This window comes from Narcine bancroftii, chromosome 1 (genome assembly GCF_036971445.1).
Source record: "Narcine bancroftii isolate sNarBan1 chromosome 1, sNarBan1.hap1, whole genome shotgun sequence".
NCBI classification, from domain to species: domain Eukaryota; kingdom Metazoa; phylum Chordata; class Chondrichthyes; order Torpediniformes; family Narcinidae; genus Narcine; species Narcine bancroftii.
The window spans coordinates 108136245-108161618 of NC_091469.1; the positions used below are offsets into that span (position 1 = coordinate 108136245).

At 44.6% G+C, this 25374-nt stretch overlaps 1 protein-coding gene across 1 annotated transcript in view; it reads right to left on the reverse strand.

The window, feature by feature from the left end:
• The window catches only part of arrdc1b (arrestin domain containing 1b), a 148835-nt gene that overhangs the window by 60443 nt on the left and 63018 nt on the right, over nt 1-25374 (reverse strand). Inside the window, exon 3 of the mRNA XM_069936058.1 lies at nt 7812-7862. Coding sequence (XP_069792159.1) covers nt 7812-7862 — 51 coding nt within the window. The remainder of the gene's footprint in view (nt 1-7811; nt 7863-25374) is intronic.

Sequence of the window (25374 nt, forward strand, 5' to 3'; positions counted from 1 at the left end):
ATGAAGAATGATGGGATGGAGAGAGATAGAACACATGCAGGATGATGGGATGGAGAGAGACAGACCACATGCAGGATGATGGGAATGGAGAGAGACAGACCACATGCAGGATGATAGGATGGAAAGAGACAGACCACATGCAGGATGATGGGATGGAGAGAGACAGACCAAATGCAGGATGATGGGATGGAGAGAGACAGACCACATGCAGGATGATTGAATGGAAAGAGATGACGACATGAAGAATGATGGGATGGAGAGAGACAGACCACATGCAGGATGATGGGATGGAGAGAGACAGACCACTTGAAGAATGATGGGATGGAGAGGGACAGACCACATGTAGAATGATGGGATGGAGAGAGACAGACCACATGCAGGATGATGGGATGGAGAGAGACAGACCAAATGCAGTATGATGGGATGGAGAGAGACAGACCACATGCAGGATGATGGGATGGAGAGAGACAGACCACATGCAGGATGATGGGATGGAGAGAGACAGACCACTTGCAGGATGATGGGATGGAGAGAGACAGACCACATGCAGGATGATGGGATGGAGAGAGACAGACTACATGCAGGATGATGGGATGGAGAGAGACAGACCACATGCAGGATGATGGGATGGAGAGAGACAGACCACATGAAGAATGATGGGATGGAGAGAGACAGACCACATGCAGGATGATGGGATGGAGAGAGACAGACCACATGCAGGATGATGGGATGGAGAGAGATAGACCACATGCAGGGTGATGGGATGGAGAGAGACAGACCACATGCAGGATGATGGGATGGAGAGAGACAGACCACTTGCAGGATGATGGGATGGAGACAGACCACATGCAGGATGATGGGATGGAGAGAGACAGACCACATGCAGGATGATGGGATGGAGAGAGACAGACCACATGAAGAATGATGGGATGGAGAGAGACAGACCACATGCAGGATGATGGGATGGAGAGAGACAGACCACATGCAGGATGATGGGATGGAGAGAGACAGACCACATGAAGAATGATGGGATGGAGAGAGACAGACCACATGAAGAATGATGGGATGGAGAGAGACAGACCACATGCAGGATGATGGGATGGAGAGAGACAGACCACATGAAGAATGATGGGATCGAGAGAGACAGACCACATGCAGGATGATGGGATGGAGAGAGACAGACCACATGAAGAATGATGGGATGGAGAGAGACAGACCACATGCAGGATGATGGGATGGAGAGAGACAGACCACATGCAGGATGATGGGAATGAGAGAGACAGACCACATGAAGAATGATGGGATGGAGAGAGACAGACCACATGAAGAATGATGGGATGGAGAGAGACAGACCACATGCAGGATGATGGGATGGAGAGAGACAGACCACATGAAGAATGATGGGATGGAGAGAGACAGACCACATGCAGGATGATGGGATGGAGAGAGACAGACCACATGAAGAATGATGGGATGGAGAGAGACAGACCACATGCAGGATGATGGGATGGAAAGAGACAGACCACATGAAGAATGATGGGATGGAGAGAGACAGAACACATGCAGGATGATGGGATGGAGAGAGACAGACCACATGAAGAATGATGGGATGGAGAGAGACAGAACACATGCAGGATGATGGGATGGAGAGAGACAGACCACATGCAGGATGATGGGAATGGAGAGAGACAGACCACATGCAGGATGATAGGATGGAAAGAGACAGACCACATGCAGGATGATGGTATGGAGAGAGACAGACCAAATGCAGGATGATGGGATGGAGAGAGACAGACCACATGCAGGATGATGGGATGGAAAGAGATGATGACATGAAGAATGATGGGATGGAGAGAGACAGACCACATGCAGGATGATGGGATGGAGAGAGACAGACCACATGCAGGATGATGGGATGGAGAGAGACAGACCACATGCAGGATGATGGGATGGAGAGAGACAGACCACATGCAGGATGATGGGATGGAGAGAGACAGACCACATGCAGGATGATGGGATGGAGAGAGACAGACCACATGAAGAATGATGGGATGGAGAGAGACAGACCACATGCAGGATGATGGGATGGAGAGAGACAGACCACATGCAGGATGATGGGATGGAGAGAGATAGACCACATGCAGGATGATGGGATGGAGAGAGACAGACCACATGCAGGATGATGGGATGGAGAGAGACAGACCACTTGCAGGATGATGGGATGGAGACAGACCACATGCAGGATGATGGGATGGAGAGAGACAGACCACATGCAGGATGATGGGATGGAGAGAGACAGACCACATGAAGAATGATGGGATGGGGAGAGACAGACCACATGCAGGATGATGGGATGGAGAGAGACAGACCACATGCAGGATGATGGGATGGAGAGAGACAGACCACATGAAGAATGATGGGATGGAGAGAGACAGACCACATGAAGAATGATGGGATGGAGAGAGACAGACCACATGCAGGATGATGGGATGGAGAGAGACAGACCACATGAAGAATGATGGGATCGAGAGAGACAGACCACATGCAGGATGATGGGATGGAGAGAGACAGACCACATGAAGAATGATGGGATGGAGAGAGACAGACCACATGCAGGATGATGGGATGGAGAGAGACAGACCACATGCAGGATGATGGGATGGAGAGAGACAGACCACATGAAGAATGATGGGATGGAGAGAGACAGACCACATGAAGAATGATGGGATGGAGAGAGACAGACCACATGCAGGATGATGGGATGGAGAGAGACAGACCACATGAAGAATGATGGGATGGAGAGAGACAGACCACATGCAGGATGATGGGATGGAAAGAGACAGACCACATGAAGAATGATGGGATGGAGAGAGACAGAACACATGCAGGATGATGGGATGGAGAGAGACAGACCACATGAAGAATGATGGGATGGAGAGAGACAGAACACATGCAGGATGATGGGATGGAGAGAGACAGACCACATGCAGGATGATGGGAATGGAGAGAGACAGACCACATGCAGGATGATAGGATGGAAAGAGACAGACCACATGCAGGATGATGATATGGAGAGAGACAGACCACATGCAGGATGATGGGATGGAGAGAGACAGACCACATGCAGGATAATGGGATGGAGAGAGACAGACCACATGCAGGATGATGGGAATGGAGAGAGACAGACCACATGCAGGATAATGGGATGGAGAGAGACAGACCACATGCAGGATGATGGGAATGGAGAGAGACAGACTACATGCAGGATGATGGGATGGAGAGAGACAGACCAAATGCAGGATGATGGGATGGTGAGAGACAGACCACATGCAGGATGATGGGATGGAGAGAGACAGACCACATGTAGGATGATGGGGAGAGATACAGACCACATGCAGGATGATGGGATGGAGAGAGACAGACCACATGTAGGATGATGGGGAGAGAGACAGACCACATGCAGGATGATGGGATGGAGAGAGACAGACCAAATGCAGGATGATGGGATGGAGATAGACAGACCACATGCAGGATAATGGGATGGAGAGAGACAGACCACATGCAGGATGATGGGATGGAGAGAGACAGACCAAATGCAGGATGATGGGATGGAGAGGGACAGACCACATGCAGGATGATGGGATGGAGAGAGACAGACCACATGCAGGATGATGGGATGGAGAGAGACAGACCACTTGCAGGATGATGGGATGGAGAGAGACAGACCACATGCAGGATGATGGGATGGAGAGAGACAGACCACATGCAGGATGATGGGATGGAGAGAGACAGACCACATGCAGGATGATGGGATGGAGAGAGACTGACCACATGAAGAATGATGGGATAGAGAGACACAGACCACATGCAGGATGATGGGATGGAGAGAGACAGACCACATGCAGGATGATGGGATGGAGAGAGACAGACCACATGCAGGATGATGGGATGGAGAGAGACAGACCACATGCAGGATGATGGGATGGAGAGAGACAGACCACTTGCAGGATGATGGGATGGAGAGAGACAGACCACATGCTGGATGATGGGATGGAGAGAGACAGACCACATGCAGGATGATGGGATGGAGAGAGACAGACCACATGAAGAATGATGGGATGGAGAGAGACAGACCAAATGCAGGATGATGGGATGGAGAGAGACAGACCACATGCAGGATGATGGGATGGAGAGAGACAGACCACATGAAGAATGATGGGATGGAGAGAGACAGACCACATGAAGAATGATGGGAAGGAGAGAGACAGACCACATGCAGGATGATGGGATGGAGAGAGACAGACCACATGAAGAATGATGGGATGGAGAGAGACAGACCACATGCAGGATGATGGGATGGAGAGAGACAGACCACATGAAGAATGATGGGATGGAGAGAGACAGACCACATGCAGGATGATGGGATGGAAAGAGACAGACCACATGAAGAATGATGGGATGGAGAGAGACAGAACACATGCAGGATGATGGGATGGAGAGAGACAGACCACATGAAGAATGATGGGATGGAGAGAGATAGAACACATGCAGGATGATGGGATGGAGAGAGACAGACCACATGCAGGATGATGGGAATGGAGAGAGACAGACCACATGCAGGATGATAGGATGGAAAGAGACAGACCACATGCAGGATGATGGGATGGAGAGAGACAGACCAAATGCAGGATGATGGGATGGAGAGAGACAGACCACATGCAGGATGATTGAATGGAAAGAGATGACGACATGAAGAATGATGGGATGGAGAGAGACAGACCACATGCAGGATGATGGGATGGAGAGAGACAGACCACTTGAAGAATGATGGGATGGAGAGGGACAGACCACATGTAGAATGATGGGATGGAGAGAGACAGACCACATGCAGGATGATGGGATGGAGAGAGACAGACCAAATGCAGTATGATGGGATGGAGAGAGACAGACCACATGCAGGATGATGGGATGGAGAGAGACAGACCACATGCAGGATGATGGGATGGAGAGAGACAGACCACTTGCAGGATGATGGGATGGAGAGAGACAGACCACATGCAGGATGATGGGATGGAGAGAGACAGACCACATGCAGGATGATGGGATGGAGAGAGACAGACCACATGCAGGATGATGGGATGGAGAGAGACAGACCACATGAAGAATGATGGGATGGAGAGAGACAGACCACATGCAGGATGATGGGATGGAGAGAGACAGACCACATGCAGGATGATGGGATGGAGAGAGATAGACCACATGCAGGGTGATGGGATGGAGAGAGACAGACCACATGCAGGATGATGGGATGGAGAGAGACAGAGCACTTGCAGGATGATGGGATGGAGACAGACCACATGCAGGATGATGGGATGGAGAGAGACAGACCACATGCAGGATGATGGGATGGAGAGAGACAGACCACATGAAGAATGATGGGATGGAGAGAGACAGACCACATGCAGGATGATGGGATGGAGAGAGACAGACCACATGCAGGATGATGGGATGGAGAGAGACAGACCACATGAAGAATGATGGGATGGAGAGAGACAGACCACATGAAGAATGATGGGATGGAGAGAGACAGACCACATGCAGGATGATGGGATGGAGAGAGACAGACCACATGAAGAATGATGGGATCGAGAGAGACAGTCCACATGCAGGATGATGGGATGGAGAGAGACAGACCACATGAAGAATGATGGGATGGAGAGAGACAGACCACATGCAGGATGATGGGATGGAGAGAGACAGACCACATGCAGGATGATGGGAATGAGAGAGACAGACCACATGAAGAATGATGGGATGGAGAGAGACAGACCACATGAAGAATGATGGGATGGAGAGAGACAGACCACATGCAGGATGATGGGATGGAGAGAGACAGACCACATGAAGAATGACGGGATGGAGAGAGACAGACCACATGCAGGATGATGGGATGGAGAGAGACAGACCACATGAAGAATGATGGGATGGAGAGAGACAGACCACATGCAGGATGATGGGATGGAAAGAGACAGACCACATGAAGAATGATGGGATGGAGAGAGACAGAACACATGCAGGATGATGGGATGGAGAGAGACAGACCACATGAAGAATGATGGGATGGAGAGAGACAGAACACATGCAGGATGATGGGATGGAGAGAGACAGACCACATGCAGAATGATGGGAATGGAGAGAGACAGACCACATGCAGGATGATAGGATGGAAAGAGACAGACCACATGCAGGATGATGGTATGGAGAGAGACAGACCAAATGCAGGATGATGGGATGGAGAGAGACAGACCACATGCAGGATGATGGGATGGAAAGAGATGATGACATGAAGAATGATGGGATGGAGAGAGACAGACCACATGCAGGATGATGGGATGGAGAGAGACAGACCACTTGAAGAATGATGGGATGGAGAGAGACAGACCACATGCAGGATTATGGGATGGAGAGAGACAGACCACATGCAGGATGATGGGATGGAGAGAGACAGACCACTTGAAGAATGATGGGATGGAGAGAGACAGACCAAATGCAGTATGATGGGATGGAGAGAGACAGACCACATGCAGGATGATGGGATGGAGAGAGACAGACCACATGTAGGATGATGGGGAGAGAGACAGACCACATGCAGGATGATGGGATGGAGAGAGACAGACCACATGAAGAATTGTGGGATGGAGAGAGACAGACCACATGCAGGATGATGGGATGGAGAGAGACAGACCACATGCAGGATGATGGGATGGAGAGAGACAGACCACATGAAGAATGATGGGATGGAGAGAGACAGACACATGAAGAATGATGGGATGGAGAGAGACAGACCACATGAAGAATGATGGGATGGAGAGAGACAGACCACATGCAGGATGATGGGATAGAGAGAGACAGACCACATGAAGAATGATGGGATGGAGAGAGACAGACCACATGAAGAATGATGGGATGGAGAGAGACAGACCACATGCAGGATGATGGGATGGAGATAGACAGACCACATGAAGAATGATGGGTTGGAGAGAGACAGACCACATGCAGGATGATGGGATGGAGAGAGACAGGCCACATGCAGGATGATGGGCTGGAGAGAGACAGACCACATGAAGAATGATGGGATGGAGAGAGACAGACCACATGCAGGATGATGGGATGTATTAGACTGGCATTGTGTTCAGCCCTGGCATGTCCTATACTGCTCTCCTCTCAATGCCGATCTCTGAGTATTACTACACTTGAACTTTTCCCTTTGTTTTTGAAAAACACATCACAACAGGTAACATAAATGCAATAATTAGTCAAACCTAGTGAATTAGTCTCATTCATAAAGAAAGTTATGGGATTTGTGCAGGCTGTGATCTCTGCGTAAAGGTAGGGCAACTTTGTTGACTTAAGTGCAACATTATTATTTTCTAACAAGTTCCAGTTAAGGGTATTTATCCACCAGAAAATGAATTGTCAGTACATGTAGGTCATAGAAAGATGCATAACCATGAAGAGATTCAGAGAACATGCAATCAGGGTTTCATGATTCAAAAATAGTTATAAACAGTATGAAACATAAGAAAGAAAAGTATAGCCCACTTGATGTCAGCATTGGTCGATAAAAAATACCTGATGTCAAGAAATGGGCTATGCGATTTCAGCCGCCTGTTGTAACACAGAGGTATTATGATTAGAAACAGCATAGACTTCCCACTGGCATCTTATATCGTAAAATGTTTTGCACCACACAGTAAACATTATTCAATAACAATTTTAAAACCTCTTGGAATACACAAATATATGCTTACCTGATAGAAGAAATTGGAAAGGGTAAGAATATTCTCCGGCTATCAGAGACCCTATAGAAATAAATATTTTATTAATTGAAAATATTTTTACTTTAACTACCCTATTTAATGAATTAAGATTCTAAATTTTATTGGGAATGGCAGTACATTACATGATCTTTATTGGTGACATATGTTCAAATTTAACGTTTTATAATGTATAATACACAAGGGAGTTATCATACAACATTTTACAAAGTGAAAGTGAAGATTAGGACATGATTCAATGCAAAAAGAACAAAAGTATTACCTCTCCATTTTTGGAGTCTGGTGGAGGTTCTGTCTGATCAGGGCAAACATTTTACAGGGGCCAAAATAAAGAATTGGGCAATGGAGGTAGGTATCTCGTGGCTGACGCACATCCCCTACAACCCATAGGCATCAGGACTCATAAAAAGAATGAACTGTTGCAAAAACTGCACACAATGACACCCGACCACACATTGAAGAGGTGGATCAGTGTGCTGCAAGAAGCGATGGACCAGTTCATCTCGTGCCCCACTGCACAGGGGCACTCCTCACTTTCACCACATCTGGTCACTTCAGGCTTACAAAAAGCAGACAAGGTCAATCTATAGGACTCCGAGGAGTCTGGTAGGGTGTAGGTGCAGCAGCCACAGGGACAATCTAAACAGGGGGAAGTAATTGCACGCACATCGGAGGACACGCGATGGGTTGCATTCCTGGAAGAAATGTTATTTTCATGTTAACATACTAATAGACTCTCCAAAAGAGAGTGAAATATTCCTACCCACCCACTCTGCAGGCCAACTACACTTCAAGCTCAGCACCATGGAAGACCACAACATCGAAATGCCTGAAGGACCACCACTCCAGGCTTTCATCCATCAGCAGCAGCAGGAGGAGCAGCTTATATAGACCCTTTCGGAATGAAGCCTTTCAGTAATAACAGTGTTCCTCCACTCCTCCCCATAATACCACTATGAATAATTCCCATGGGGTGAGTGCTTCAGGAACTTTTTAATTAAACCTCTTAATTCGGACAATACACACCCCTGACTATCTCAGTGAGTCCATTAAGGGAGCCAGTCCACACTATTTTAGTAGACACTGATCCACGTACAGTAAGCAAGCGAGCAGGAATGGCATCCTGGTGCCAGATGGTAGCCCAGAAAATGGGGATGCTCCCAGGGAAGTACTTATATGCCTTGGATGCATGTCTGCCAGGCCAACCCCTACTTCTTCATGGGATGGCAAAGAGCATATCAATTGGCCAAAAAAAGTACTGCAACCGAAGACTGGGAGCAGTTCAAGATGCAGCAAAGGAGGACAAAGGGATTAATCAAGAGAGCAAAAATAAATTACGAAAGTAAGCTTGCGGCAAATATAAAAACCGACTGCAAAAGCTTTTATAAATATGTCAAAAGGAAAAGATTGGTGAAATCCAGAGTAGGTCCTTTGCAGTCGGAATCAGGGGAATATATAATGGGGAATAAGGAAATGGCAGACCAATTAAATTCTTACTTTAGTTCTGTTTTTACAAGAGAGGATACAAATAACCTCCCAAGGATGTTGGGAAACATAGAGACTAATGCAAGGGAGGAACTGAAAGAAATCACTATCTCTAAGGACATGGTCTTGGGGAAATTGATGGGATTGAAGGCAGATAAATGCCAAGGGCCTGATAATCTACATCCTAGGGTACTCAAGGAAGTGGCCATTCAGATAGCAGATGCTTTAAGAATTATTTTCCAGAACTCGATAGACTCAGGATCAGTACCCATGGATTGGAGGGTAGCTAATGTTACCCCACTATTTAAAAAGGGGGGTAGAGAAAAAGCGGGGAATTATCAGCCGGTGAGCCTTACATCAGTAGTGGGCAAAATGATGGAATCCATTATTAAGGATATAATAGCGGAGCATATGACTAGCAGAGAAGGGATCGGACGGAGTCAACATGGATTTACAAAAGGTAAATCGTGCTTGACAAATCTATTGGAATTCTTTGAGATGGTGACAGGTAAAATAGATGGGGGAGAGAGCCAGTGGATGTGGTGTACCTCGACTTCCAAAAGGCCTTCGATAAGGTCCCGCATAAACGACTGGCTTCCAAAATCAAGGCTCATGGGATTGGGGGCAAAGTATTGATGTGGATTGAGAACTGGCTGGCAGGTAGAAGACAGAGAGTTGGGATAAATGGCTCGTTTTCTGAGTGGCAGGCGGTGACCAGTGGGGTACCACAGGGATCTGTACTGGGACCCCAGCTGTTCACAATTTACATTAATGATCTGGATGAGGGGATTGGATGTAATATCTCCAAATTTGCAGATGACACTAAGCTAGGAGGGGTTGTGTGAACGGAAGAGGGGGTCAGGAAGCTCCAGTGTGATTTGGATAAATTGAGGGACTGGGCAGATACATGGCAAATGCACTACAATGTGGATAAATGTGAGGTTATCCACTTTGGTAATACAAACCGGAGGGCAGATTACTATTTGAATGGCAATAGATTAAGAGATGGGGAAGTGCAGAGAGACCTAGGGGTACTTGTACATCAGTCTCTGAAGGCAAGCATGCAGGTACAGCAGGCAGTTAAAAAGGCAAATGGTATGTTGGTCTTCATATCAAGAGGGTTTGAGTATAGGAACAAGGATACCTTACTGCAGCTGTACAGGGCCTTGGTGAGACCCCACCTGGAGTATTGTGTGCAGTTTTGGTCACCTTATCTAAGGAAGGATGTTCTTGCAATGGAGGGAGTGCAGAGGCGATTCACCAGGCTGATACCTGGAATGGCAGGAATGACTTATGAGGAAAGATTGCGCAAATTGGGATTGTACTCGCTGGAGTTTAGAAGATTGAGAGGGGATCTCATAGAGACATATAAAATTCTGGCAGGACTGGACAGAATGGATGCAGATGGGATGTTTCCAATGATAGGAAAATCCAGAACCCGGGGCCATGGTTTGAGGATAATAGGCAAACCATTTAGGACCGAGATGAGGAGGAATTTCTTTACCCAGAGGGTGGTGAATCTGTGGAATTCATTGCCACAGAGGGCAGTAGAGGCAGGTTCATTAAATATATTTAAGAGGGAATTAGATATATTTCTTCATTATAAGGGTATTAAAGGTTACGGAGAGAAGGCGGGGACGGGGTACTGAACTTTAAGATCAGCCATGATCTCGTTGAATGGCAGAGCAGGCTCGAAGGGTCGAATGACCTACTCCTGCTCCTATCTTCTATGTTTCTATGTTTAAGAGGCGGACATCTGGGTTGTGTGCATCACAATGATGGGGTAGTGGCCGGATGGATGGCGAATGCGCCGGAGGCACTGGTCAAGAAAGAGCTATAATACTTGAAGGATAGCCTTGCATTCATTGCCTGCTCACAGTTGGAGGTGGCGCAGGTGCACTTACACACAAGTGTTATGAGCCCAAAGGACCCCAAAACCCAGCAGCAATAGACATTCACCAAGACAAGTGGTTTTTAAAACAAAAGTTTTTTTTAATCAACTTTAAACATGAAAATAGAATCAAACTTTAACTTAACTAACCTAAATTAACCCTCTTCTAATTCGAAGTGCACGTGTATGCAATGTGTGTGTAAATTCAAGAAAAGTTATTTGGTTCACAGTTCAATCTCACTTCTCCTTCTTCCAAGTTCTCTGGATGCAGGGAATTTTTATACTGTGCACAGAATTTAACATGTATAAAGTTCACCAGGCTTTGGTGCTTGAAAAGTAAATGTTTACTGCTCAGGAAGGTTCTTGTGGGGTTTGCAGATAGATTTGTTGTTCCAGGATTTCCACAACTGAGGTACGACCATTAGTCACCTCAAGGTCTTGCTGATGAAACTTGCCCCATCTGGGTTTTCCAGATTGTCACCTCTTCCTCTAGGCCACCACAGAGCTCCACTCTGTTCCTCTTATTCCAAGAGAAACCTCAGTCAGATAGCACTTCCAGCCATCCACTGCTTTGGAACTTTTCATCATTTCTTCCTGGATTGCACTGTTCAGTGTCCCACACGCACTGACTGAGTGAACTTGTGACCTCTCTCTTTCTCTCCAACTGAGACTCCAGTAAAAAGCATGTGACTTGAAAACCCCCCCACCTTCTCCAGCAAACAACAGGAGTTCTTCCTTCTGCACAAGTTGTTATCTTAAGTATAAACAAAACCCAAGAGTGACCTTTCTGCGAGAATTTTGCAGAAAGGGTACTTATAACTATACTGGCTCCAGTTCCAAACAATGGTCATTCATTTTATGGCGTCAGTTCAATTAACACCTACTTGTGAAAGATGTATAACATTCTCCAGAGATCTTCAATATTTCTTCAGTCTTTCAAATAAGATCTGTTTTAAAATGTGCGTATGTATGTAACCTACTCAAATCTTACAAATTCTCCAAAATATTATAATCATTACACAAGTCAGAGACTACATGTGCAACTCAGTGACAAAATATTTCCCCTCCCTCTCACACTGGGGACCAGTTCCTGCAACACCCTGCTCCATCAATAATACAATGACTCTGTTTGGTTGGGGGGTGGGGTGGGTGGGAGATCTGGTAGAGCATTGTCATTTCCAGAAACATCACCTTCCCCTGCTGATGTGCCTTGTCCCTCATTTAAAAGGCATTTGTGTTACTACTGTATATTTTGATTTGCACAATTTATGAACACTTTATTTAGTATTGGTTAGCTGCACATAGATTCTCAAGATGGGGTGTGGGAATATTTTGGTGGGGCATGGATCTTAAGAATATTTTAGAGGGGTGTAGGAATATTTTGGGAAATAATTAAAAAGTTGGTTTGAAAAAATAAACTCGTTATGTTAATGTGAAAGATGTGATTTGGCAACACTTGTCAGTAAAACAGAGTGTCAAGAGGAGATGTTGTTTTGTGAATCATTAGATTACTGGAATCACTACTGGAATTGATATCTATAGCAAGCTCAAAAATTATTTGGATGAAAATAAAATACCAAAAGGCAACATTGTATCTTGTGCTGCAGATTGTGCACCTGCTATGATGGGTTAAAAAAAACCCCACAGGATGTTTAAAATTAATGAAGAACGAAAATCTAAACATGTTAGTTGTGTTTTGTGTTATCCACTGAGAAAACTTGGTTGCCAAGAAAGGTTCCCCTATTCTACATGAGATACTGCATTCTGTGATCAAGTGTATCAGTACCATCAAAGCTAATGCCAAATGTGAATGTCTGTTTAAGCAGTTGTGTGTTGATAAAAATGCAGAAGGTGAGATGATCGTTTCAAACTGAAGTAAGGTGGTTGTCAAAGGGAAACTGATTCAAAAGGTTTATGGAACTGTTTGATCTCCTCAGCAAGTTTTTGAAGGACAAACCTGAAATGAAGCTCTTGCTAACAACTGATGGCAAAGCTTATGTGAGTTACTTGACAGACATTTTTGAGAACTAAGTACATTGAACAGCAACTCCAAGCTTGGTTATGCAAAAACAAAGATATTTGGATTCATGACACTTCTAGAATTATGCCAAAGGAATATTTCTGCAAGAAATTTCAGTCCATTCCATTGGTTGAATAAGTGTGAGGTAACTAATGCTGCTACAAAAGTCATTGTTGACCATTTGAAAATGTTGGTTACTGACTTCAGTGATAGATTTTGTGATTTAAAGGCAATGGATTTTCCCCCTTGGTTAACTCAGCCCTTGCTGGTGGATTTATCTGAAGTTCCAGTACAAAACCAAGAGGAGTTATCTGAGTTGCATCATGAAGAACCTGTAAAAACTCTGTTCAAAGTGAAAAAAACCATGGTGTGGCTGTTTAATAAGATTGAATAGAAATATCCAAACTCAGCTACTTTAGCAAGGGAACTATTGATACATTTTTCCATCATCTTATTTAGTAGAATATGACTTCAGTGCTGTTAGTAAGAGAAACAGACTTGAAATTACAAAATGTGGAGATTTAAGGTTGAAACTAATAAAATTAGTTCCGTGAATCAAAAAAATCTGCAAGATTCCCACTGAAGTGACGACAATTGATGAATGTTTGTTTGAGATGGTTGACATATTGAAGTAGCAATTGAATATGAAATATGTGTTCTGTGTATTTCTGACCTTAATTCCATTGAAATAGACTGCAGTAAGTGATTTAATTAAAACTTATTTTGAATATATAACTTTTTCTACTAATGGTAGGATGTATGATTTTTTAAAAATCAAAGTGGGACCTAGGGCAAAAATGGTTTAGAACCACTGGGTTGGGGGGGGGATATCATGTGATGCCGTGATGGATGTCACACAACCTCATGACTCCCATGGGATTTGTTAAAAAAAAGTATCTATTTAGAGCCTTCCTCGCGTTGAGCCATGAGAGGTAGGGCATGCACGGTGCAATAGGAAAATACACAGCCCTGATGTGACCTCAAAATAAATTCAAGAGAAAATAAATTCAAGGTCTCATAAAGGGGCAGTTCGGCATGTCAACTTCAGAACGTAGGAGACACAGCCCAGTGGAAGAAGAATATGAAAGTGAAGAAGATAGGTCACATTCAGAAGAGGAACAGACCAGGGGGAAGAAAAAAATTGATGAACTTCAAACTAAAATTAATGGACTTTGGAAAATAATTTTAAATGGTTGTCTGAAGAATTGAAGCAAGTTGAAACAGATTTGACAGTTAAAGTGGATAATGCATTGAAGGTGATGAATAATGTTACACAAAGCATGGGTAAGTTGGAAGATAACGTTCAAGATGTTCGAAAGGAAGTGCAGCATATTGAAGATAGATCTAATATTTCAGAATATTTGACGACTTGTTTAATCTCCATGAATGAAAAATTGTTGGAGAAAGTCGATATTTTGGAAAATTATAGCAGAAGAAATAATGTTCAAATAGTGGGATTATCCAAAGGTAAAGGAGAAGATGTGATTTGTTTTTTTCAAGAATGGATAACAAAGATGTTTGCAGAGGAACATTTTGAAGACAAGATTTTAATTGAAAGAGCCCATAGAGCTTTAAGACCAAAGCCAGGTCCAAACCAGAGACACCAATCTATCCTGGTTAATTTCTGAATTACCAGGATAGGGAGAGGGTCTTAGGTTTGGCAATGCAAAGGGATAAGGAAAATGGACCTTTGAACTATGAGGGGATAAAATTTTCTTTTATGCAGTTTTGATTCAAACTTTGTTAAAGGAAAGGAAAGTTTAGTATGATAAAGGTTACAGATTTGTGTTGCGTTATCCTGCAACTTTGAAAATTTTTTGTACCAGGTCAACAGAATTTTATTTTTATACAAATTTTGTTCAAGCTGAAGAATGTGCTCAGAGTTTGTCTAAAGCCCAAGTAACAGAAGGCCATGATTTGTTGCAATGAATTTAATATACTGTTTTATTTAATGATGGAAAAAGAATTGATATGATATTATCTATTCTTATGTTAGATGGAATTGAATGATTGATTAAATCAAATTTTTTTCCCCACGGGGATCGGGGGATGTGCTAAATTGGTTTTAGGTAGTTGCATGTGTTTTCGTGGCTTAGCCATGACCCGTAAAATGGAGGGAGTTAGTGCTGGCTTTTACAGTATTTATTGGCTGGGTATTTTTGTTTTTCTTTTTTTTAAATAATTAAACATGTTGTATTTAATTTGAATTATTTTAATGTTCTTGGATTGCAGATGGTGACACTCAGGACTGAATTATTTTATGGGAATTCTTTCTGTCTTCCTGGATGGGAGTGATGAAAAGGGATTTTAAAAATATGGAAAAATGAATAAAGCAATTAAGATTATAAGCATTAATATTAATGGGATTAACGGAACAATTAAAGGAAAGAAAATTTTGTTTCGTGGCAGCGTGCATCCTCACGGTGAACTGGTCCCATTTGTATTGCCACATGGCAGGGCAGCCATGGGGAAATGGCGTCGTCAGAGGTTTCTCTCTGACTCCAGCATCCCTTCCAGCGCGGACCCTGGGCAGTGATTATGATGTCACAATGCACCAGGTGACTGAGCTCATGCTGCCCTTAAAGGGGCACGCTGAATTTGAATAAAAATAGTAATTAACGACCCTCAACGTGGTGGCTGTGTTTCTCCCACTGCTCACACTGCCACAGTGGTGACCCCGACGAGCCCAGATGTTTTTCTGGACTCAAAACACCATTGATTCAGCAGAGGTTAACGCTGTCTCCATCAAGCTTCTCCCATTTTGGACCCACTGACAGAGAATGTGATTACAGCGGAAGGACAATTTCAACTCCGCAACATCTCCTCAGATGCCACAGTGTTCTATTATATCTTGAGTGCTCTGGACGAAGATGACATCATCCACCATCCCCCGGCTACGGGCAAGTACACCGCCCTCAGAGACCTGCTGCTCAGAACTTTCGGGCTAACTCCCCAGCAATGGGCTTCCAGGTTCCTTCACCTAGATGGGCTTGGGGACCGTAGTCTTTCGGCGCTGATGGACGAAATGCTGGCCCTGGCAGAAGACCACGAGCCTGGTTTTCTCTTTGGCTAGATATTCCTGGAACAGATGCCAGAGGACATCCAGCTGCTCCTCACAGATGAAGACTTCTCAAACCCGAGGAGAGCAGCAGCCCGTGTGGATGCCCTCTGGCGCACAAAGAGGGAGAATGAGGCAGCTCTCAACCAGGTGGCATGACCAGGGGCCAGCCGACCGTGAGCTGCTCCCAAGACCAAGCCAGAGGAGGGCCAGTCGACCTGGTGTTTCTACCACCAGCGCTGGGGAGAGCAAGACCATAAGTGCCGCCAGACCTGTGGGTTTCATGGAAACAACCGTTGATGCTGTGATGGTTGGCCACACAAACAACCTCCTTCATGTGATGGACAGATCCACCGGCTGCTGATTCCTGGTGGACACAGGGACTGAGCTCAGTGTCCTTCCCCCCACAGCATTAGAGACTCGCACCCGATTTCGAGGTCCAACCCTGCGGGCGGCAAACGGCTCCACCATCAGGACCTATGGCACTCGCAGGGCACAGATCCAGATCGGGAAGGAGAAGTTCCACTGGAGATCTGTCCTAGCCTCCGTGGGCAACACGCTGTTAGGGGCCGACTTCCTCAGAGATCACGGCCTACTGGGTGACATGAAGGGCAAAAGGCTGGTCAACGCCTGAACGTTCCACTCCACCTGACTGGACACAGCAGAAGCACGCTGGCCCAAAATCGCCACTGTAGCCGCCACCAGGGACGTGTTCGACGAGATCCTCCATGAATTCCCCGCCATCTTAGAGCCATGGTTCAATGCCGCCCTGCCCCACAATGGGGTCTTCCACCACATCACCACACAGGGCCTCCTGCTGCACGCTAGACCCAGACGGCTACCGCCTGAGAAGCTCCAGGAGGCAAAGCAGGAGTTTTCCAAACTGAGAATCGTCCAGTGCTCAGATAGCGCCTGGGCATTGCCGCTCCATATGGTCCCGAAATCTTCCGGGGGCTGGAGACCGTGCAGGGACTACCGTCAGTTGAACGATGCAACTATCCCACCAGGTAACCGGTGCCCCACATACAGGACTTCTCTGCCAACCTCCACGGCGCATGGGTCTTCTTCAAAGTGGACCTCGTGCAGGGATACCATCAGATCTTGGTGCATCCAGACGACATGTATAAGACTGTCATTATCCAAAGAAGAGGTACAAGGACTGCCTAAAGAAATCTCTTGGTGCCTGCCACATTGACCACCGCCAGTGGGCTGATATCGCCTCAAACCGTGCATCTTGGCGCCTCACAGTTTGGCGGGCAGCAACCTCCTTTGAAGAAGACCGCAGAGCCCACCTTACTGACAAAAGACAAAGGAGGAAAAACCCAACACCCAATCTCAACCAACCAATATTCCCCTGCAACCACTGCAACCGTGTCTGCCTGTCCCGCATCGGACTTGTCAGCCACAATCGAGCCTGCAGCTGACGTGGACATTACCCCTCCATAAATCTTCGTCCGCGAAGCCAAGCCAAAGAAAGAAGAAGAAGAAGAAGAAGAATCACCCCTTTAGGCCTCTTTGAGTTCCTGTATATGCCCTTCGGTTTAAAGAACACGGCCCAAACATTCCAGCACCTCATGGATGCAGTTGGAAAAGACCTGGACTTTGTGTTCATTTACTGGACGATATTCTCATTGCCAGTCACAACCGCGACGAACACAAAGCCCACCTCCACACACACATTGCCCGGCTGGCCGACTTCGGACTCACGGTCAACGCGGCCAAATGCCAGTTCGGCAAGGAGTCCCACCAGTTCCTGGGGCACACCCTTTCAGCGGCTGCGGCTGCGCTGGAGAAGGTAGTGGCTGTTCAACGATTCCCCAAACCCTCCACCCTGAAAGACCTCCAAGTGTTCGCAGGGATGGTGATGTTTTACCACCGTTTCATTCTCGGAGCCGCGCGTACCATGCGTCCATTGTTCGCGCTCATGGCCACCAAAGAAAATACTTTATTGTGGTTAAAGGAGGCAGACAGGGGTTTCATTGCGACAAAGGAGGCTCTAGCCAATGCCACGCCACTGGTGCACCCGCAGCTGGAGGCGCACACGGCGCTCTCTGTGGATGCCTCAGCTACGGCAGTGGGGGGGGCGGGGGTTCTGGAACAGTGGCTCGATGGACAATGGCACTCGTTGGCCTTTTTCAGCAAGCAGCTGTGCCTGCCGGAGCTCAAATACAGCGCCTTCGACCGGGAGCTCCTGGTGCTGTATTTAGCATCGTCATTTCCTCTTCTTCCTCGAGGGCAGGCCATTGACAGCCTTCACAGATCACAGGCCCCTCACTAAAGCACTGGTGATGGCCAAAGATCCGTGGTCCGCCGGACAGCCACGCCACCTCTCGTACGTGTCTGAGTTCACGACCGACATCCGATATAGGGCAGATGCGCTCTCCCATCCAGCCATCAACATTCTCTCGCCCGGCCTGGATTACGAGCACAGAGGAACGATGCGGTGAAGCAGGCCTTACGGACCGCCATTTTGGGCCTCAAACTCAAGAATGTCCAGGTGCCCAGCAGCCCGGAAACATTGCTCTGCAATGTCTCAACAGGCATGCCGCACCTGGTGGTCCTGCCGCACTGGAGGGCGAAGGTCTTCAGTCTGATCAACGACCTCGCTCACCCAGCGGTAAAGAAAACCATGCAGATGGTTGCAGAGCAGTTTGTGTGGCACGGGCTGAAGAAGGAGGTTGCGGAACTGGCCAGAAACTATACCATGTGCCAGACCTCAAAGGTCCAGCGACACATGCGAACCCCATCCAGACCTTTGACCCGGCGGTTCACAGCTTTCAACACATTCACGTTGATGTCGTCGGGCTCCTGCCGGTTGGTTTCCAAGGAGGCTCATTACTTCCTCACAGTGGTGGATTGGGCCACAAGCTGGCCGGAGGCCGTCCCGGTTAAGGAGGCCTCTGCGGAGACGTGCGCCAGGACTCTGGTCAGCCAATGGATCGCCCATTTTGGAGTGCCAGCGCACATCACTGGTGACAGAGGGGCGCAGTTCACATCTTCCCTCTGGACTCAGATGGTGAAGCTCCTGGGAGTCAAGCTCCACCACACTACAGCATGCCACCCATAGTCTAACGGGTTGGTTGAGAGATTCCACAGGCACCTGAAGGCATCGCTTATGGCCAGGTTCTCTGAACCAGACTGGGCAGATGAACTACCCTGGGTTCTCATCGGGATTAGGATGGCACCCAAGGAGGACCTGCAGGCTTCAGCAACGGAGATGGTCTATGGTGCACTGCTTTCCCTGCTGGTTGAGATTTTCGGCCTAGACCCTGACACCACGGCCACCCACAAAAACCTGCTGGCAGATCTACGCAGACGACAGGCCTCCCTAGCTCCCCACCCCGGGCATGCCATGGCACCCGGCCGTTTCATCTCCCCAAAGTGCTTGACTCGGCCCAGTTTGTTTTCGTGTGGAGGTAACCACAAGGTGCACTGCTACAGCGACCGTACGAGGGGCCATACAAAGTCTTGCACCAGTCCGGCAGAGCCTTCACCCTGGACCTTGTGGGGGATAGAGGAACTTTTAACGGTGGACCGCCTGATGGTGGCCCATCTGGACTTATCACAGCCAGTGCAGACAGCCACGCCCAAGCACTGGGGCTGGCCACCAAAGCGACAGGACACATAGCTGGTTCTGGGGGTGAGGGGTTGTTTGGTGGTGCACATCCTCATGGTGAACCAGTCCTGCTTGTATGGGGCAGCCATGAGGAAATCATGTCGTCAGAGGTTTCTCTCTGACTCCAGCATCCCTTCCAGCGCGGACCCTGGGCAGCGATTATGACGTCACAATGCACCAGGTGATTAAGCTCATGCTGCCCTTAAAGGGGAATGCTGAATTTGAAATAGGCATTAACGACCCTCAACATAGTGGCTGTGTTTCTTCCACTGCTCACACCGCCACAGTTTTTTTATTTCGAAATTAGGAGTGGATATTGCTTTTTTAACAAAAAACTCATTTAACCGAAAAGGAACATTAAAATTTAAGAGATTGGTTATATCAAGTACTTTTTCCTTCATTTAACTCTAAAACCAGGGGAGTGGCGATTTTATTTAAGAAAAATTTACTAATTAATGTTCAGAGTATGACCACGGATCCTGCAGGGAGATATATTATGGTAAATTGTCAAATATTTTCTGAGGAATGGACATTATTAAATATAAATATGCACCGAACTTAGACAATGAAAAATTCATACAAGATAATTTTATAAATTTGGTGGATGTTTATGAAGATATTTTAGTAGGAGGTAATTCCAATTTTTGTTTCGACCTTTTATTAGATAGATCATCAAGAATAGTTTTAGCAGCTTTAGATTTAACTATATATTTAATGAAGGATTTAAACATAGTCAATATATGGAGAAAGAAACATCCTAGAAATAGAAATTATTGTTTTTGGCACATATTCTAGAATTGATTTATTTTTTACTTTCAACTCAAAATCAATCAAGAGTTTTGAATATTGATTATAAAGCAAGAATAATATCTGTTCATTCTTAATTATTGATGGAATTGGAATTTACTAAAAACCAGCAGTCAGAATATAGATGGAGATTAAATTCTTTGTTCTTAAAAAGGGAAGTTTTTGTGCTTTTATAAAACATCATATTTGCCAAAATGTTTGGCCTGGAAGTCAGCCTGAAGAAAACTGAGGTCCTCCATCAGCCAGCTCCCCACCATGACTACCAGCCCCCCCCACATCTCCATCGGGCACACAAAACTCAAAACGGTCAACCAGTTTACCTATCTCGGCTGCACCATTTCATCAGATGCAAGGATCGACAATGAGATAGACAATAGACTCGCCAAGGCAAATAGCGCCTTTGGAAGACTACACAAAAGAGTCTGGAAAAACAACCAACTGAAAAACCTCACAAAGATAAGCGTATACAGAGCCGTTGTCATACCCACACTCCTGTTCGGCTCCGAATCATGGGTCCTCTACCGGCATCACCTACGGCTCCTAGAACGCTTCCACCAGCGTTGTCTCCGCTCCATCCTCACCATCCATTGGAGCGCTTTCATCCCTAACGTCGAAGTACTCGAGATGGCAGAGGTCGACAGCATCGAGTCCACGCTGCTGAAGATCCAGCTGCGCTGGATGGGTCACGTCTCCAGAATGGAGGACCATCGCCATCCCAAGATCGTGTTATATGGCGAGCTCTCCACTGGCCACCGTGACAGAGGTGCACCAAAGAAAAGGTACAAGGACTGCCTAAAGAAATCTCTTGGTGCCTGCCACATTGACCACCGCCAGTGGGCTGATATCGCCTCAAACCGTGCATCTTGGCGCCTCACAGTTTGGCGGGCAGCAACCTCCTTTGAAGAAGACCGCAGAGCCCACCTCACTGACAAAAGGCAAAGGAGGAAAAACCCAACACCCAACCCCAACCAACCAATTTTCCCCTGCAGCCGCTGCAACCGTGTCTGCCTGTCCCGCATCGGACTTGTCAGCCACAAACGAGCCTGCAGCTGACGTGGACTTTTACCCCCTCCTTAAATCTTCGTCCGCGAAGCCAAGCCAAAGAAAGAGTTAAAATATAATACAATGTCGTCTTATAGAACAGAGAAAATGATCCTTAGATCTAAACAGAAATATGAATTAGGGGAAAGATCTCATAAAGTTCTGGCATGGCAATTAAAAGCAGAACAAACTTCGAGAACGATTAATGCAATACAACAAGATAATAAGAAAGTTACATTTAAACCACAAGAAATAAATGAAACTTTTAGGGAATTTTATGTAAAAATATACATTTCAGAATCAGTACAGGATGAAACTATTATAGATAATTATTTTTGCAAATAACATTACCTAGATTAACTGAGACAGTTAAAGATAATTTGGATAGACTGTTTACTGGGCAAGAAGTTAACGGAGCACTTAGTTGTTCAAAAAATAATGTCTCCTGGAGAGGATGGATTGCCAGTGGAACTTTATAAAGAATTTAAAGATTTATGTAAGTAATAGAACAAGCTTTTAGGTTACATGTTCTTCCAGAAATGTTTTCTATAGCGCTAATTACAGTTATTTCTAAAAAAGATAGAGATGGTAACAGATTATGTTATATTTTATATTGTATATAAATATGCTTTTGGAAGATAAATTGTGGGGATTTTAGTTAGGTCACACACATATCAAAACAAATCTCATTTAAAATTCTGGAGCTCTGCTTCAATCAGACAGTACAGGCTCCGAGTGCTTTCGCAAAAACTTTGAAGAATGCCCATAAGGACTTCACAGGTAGGTGTTAATTAGACATGCTGTGGAGTAATGGATTATTATTTTGGAAAGCAACAGATGAACAAACTTAGAAGTTTGCTGTTCTAAGAGGGTCATGTGGTTTTCTCAGAGAGAGAGAGAGAGAGAGAGCGAGCGAGAGAGAATTCAATTCTACAGTTCAGCAGCAGCTGGGACTGAAACATGACAAGCTGATAAGCTTGTGGAAAAACCCAATTTTGAAGACAGGTTATGAGTTCATAGTTCAACCTAGTCAAAGCCCTTGTGGTCCATACAAGGAACTCTGTGGTGACCTGAAAGAAAGTGGTTATCATCTGTAAAACACTGATGGGGCAAGTTTCTTCAGCAAGACACTGAAGTGGCTGATCGGAAGGAATTAGTTTGTTTCCAACGAGCAACAAATCTCTCTCTGAAAACCCATAAGAACCTTCCTAAGTGGTAATCATTTACCTTTCTTTTTTTTTTAAATTTTTATTTTTCACACCATAAACCACATTGACCAAGATACATACATTTTCCTTTTCAAATATATAGTGTCATTTTCTCCCCGCACTCCCTCCTCCCATCCCACCCTCCCTACCTCCCCACCATTCATTTAAAGTACAGAATCTAAGATGCATTAAACCAGTCAAACAATGTTGTCATTCAATAAAAATAAACAAGAAATTCCATTAAGTCAATTCTTTTCATTTCTTTCTCCTTTCGTTATTTTAGGCGATAGATGTCCCCAGTAGGTTTTCTCTATTGTGTTTCATGTATGGCTCCCATATTTATTCAAATATTTCAATATTATTTCTTAAATTATATGTTATTTTTTCTAATGGAATACATTTATTCATTTCTATATACCATTGTTGTATTCTCAAGTTATCTTCTAATTTCCAAGTTGACATAATACATTTTTTTGCTACGGCTAGAGCTATCATAATAAATCTTTTTTGTGCACCATCCAAATCAAGTCCAAATTCTTTGTTTTTTATGTTACTTAGGAGGAAGATCTCTGGGTTTTTTGGTATATTGTTTTCTGTAATTTTATTTAATATCTGGTTTAGATCTTCCCAAAATTTTTCCACTTTCTCACCTGTCCAGATTACATGAATTGTTGTTCCCACTTCTTTTTTACAACAAAAACATCTGTCAGATACTGTTGGGTCCCATTTATTTAACTTTTCAGGTTTAATGTATAGCCTGTGTATCCAGTTATATTGTATCATACGTAACCTTGTGTTTATTGTATTTCTCATAGTTCCAGAGCATAACTTCTCCCATGTTTCCTTCTTTATCTTTATGTTTAAATCTTGTTCCCATTTTTGTTTAGTTTTACCATTTGTTTCCTCATTCTCCTTTTCTTGCAGTTTAATATACATGTTTGTTATAAATTTTTTGATTATCATTGTATCTGTAATCACATATTCAAAATTACTTCCCTCTGGTAACCTCAGACTGCTTCCCAATTTGTCCTTCAAGTAGGATCTCAGTTGGTAGTATGCCAACACTGTATCTTGAGTTATATTATATTTATCCTTCATTTGTTCAAAGGATAGTAATTTATTACCTGAAAAACAATTTTCTATTCTTTTGATCCCTTTTTTCTCCCATTCTCTAAAGGAAAGTTTGTACCAATTTTCCATCCCATTTATATAATATATGTTCAGGTATCTTCTCCCCTATTTTATCTAGTTCCAATCTAGTCCAATCTGGCTTTTCCCTTGTTTGATAAAAATCTGATAGGTATCTTAATTGTGCGGCTCTATAATAATTTTTAAAGTTTGGCAGTTGTAAGCCTCCTTGTTTATTCCATTCTGTTAATTTATCTAGTGCTATCCTCGGTTTCCCCCCTTTCCATAAAAATGTCCTTATTATTTTCTTTAACTCCTTGAAGAATTTCTATGTCAAGTGTATTGGCAATGCCTGAAATAGGTATTGTATCCTTGGGAAAATGTTCATTTTAATACAGTTTATCCTTCCTATTAGTGTTAGTGGTAAATCTTTCCAATACTCTAAATCGTCCTGTAATTTTTTCATTAGTGGATAATAATTGAGTTTATATAGATGGCCAAGGTTTTTATTTATTTGTATACCTAGGTATCTTATTGCTTGCATTTGCCATCTGAATGGTGATTCCTTCTTAAATTTTGAGAAATCCGCATTATTCATTGGCATTGCTTCACTTTATTTGCATTAATCTTGTAACCCGACACTTCTCCATATTCCTTCAATTTCTTATGTAATTCTTTTATTGATAATTCTGGTTCTGTTAAGTATACTATAACATCATCTGCAAATAAACTGATTTTATATTCCTTGTCTTTTATTTTTATCCCTTTTATTTTATTTTCTGTTCTTATCAATTCTGCTAGTGGTTTTATACCTCACGCGAACAATAAGGGTGATAGTGGGCATCCCTGCCTTGTTGATCTGCTTAAGTTAAATTGCTTTGATATATATCCATTTACTGTCACTTTCGCCAATGGCCCCTTATATAATGCTTTAATCCAATTAATATACTTCTCTGGAAAACTGAATTTTTGCAATACTTTGAATAAATAATTCCATTCTACTCTGTCAAAGGCCTTCTCTGCGTCTAAAGCAACTGCTACTGTTGGCGCTTTACTCCCTTCGACTGCATGAATTAAGTTAATAAATTTACAAATATTGTCTGTTGTCCGTCTTTTTTTAATAAATCCAGTTTGGTCTAGATTTACCATTTTAGGTACATAATCTGCTAATCTGTTTGCTAATAGTTTAGATATTATCTTATAATCTGTGTTAAGTAATGATATTGGTCTATATGACGCTGGTGCGAGTGGATCTTTCCCTGTCTTTGGTATTACTGTAATT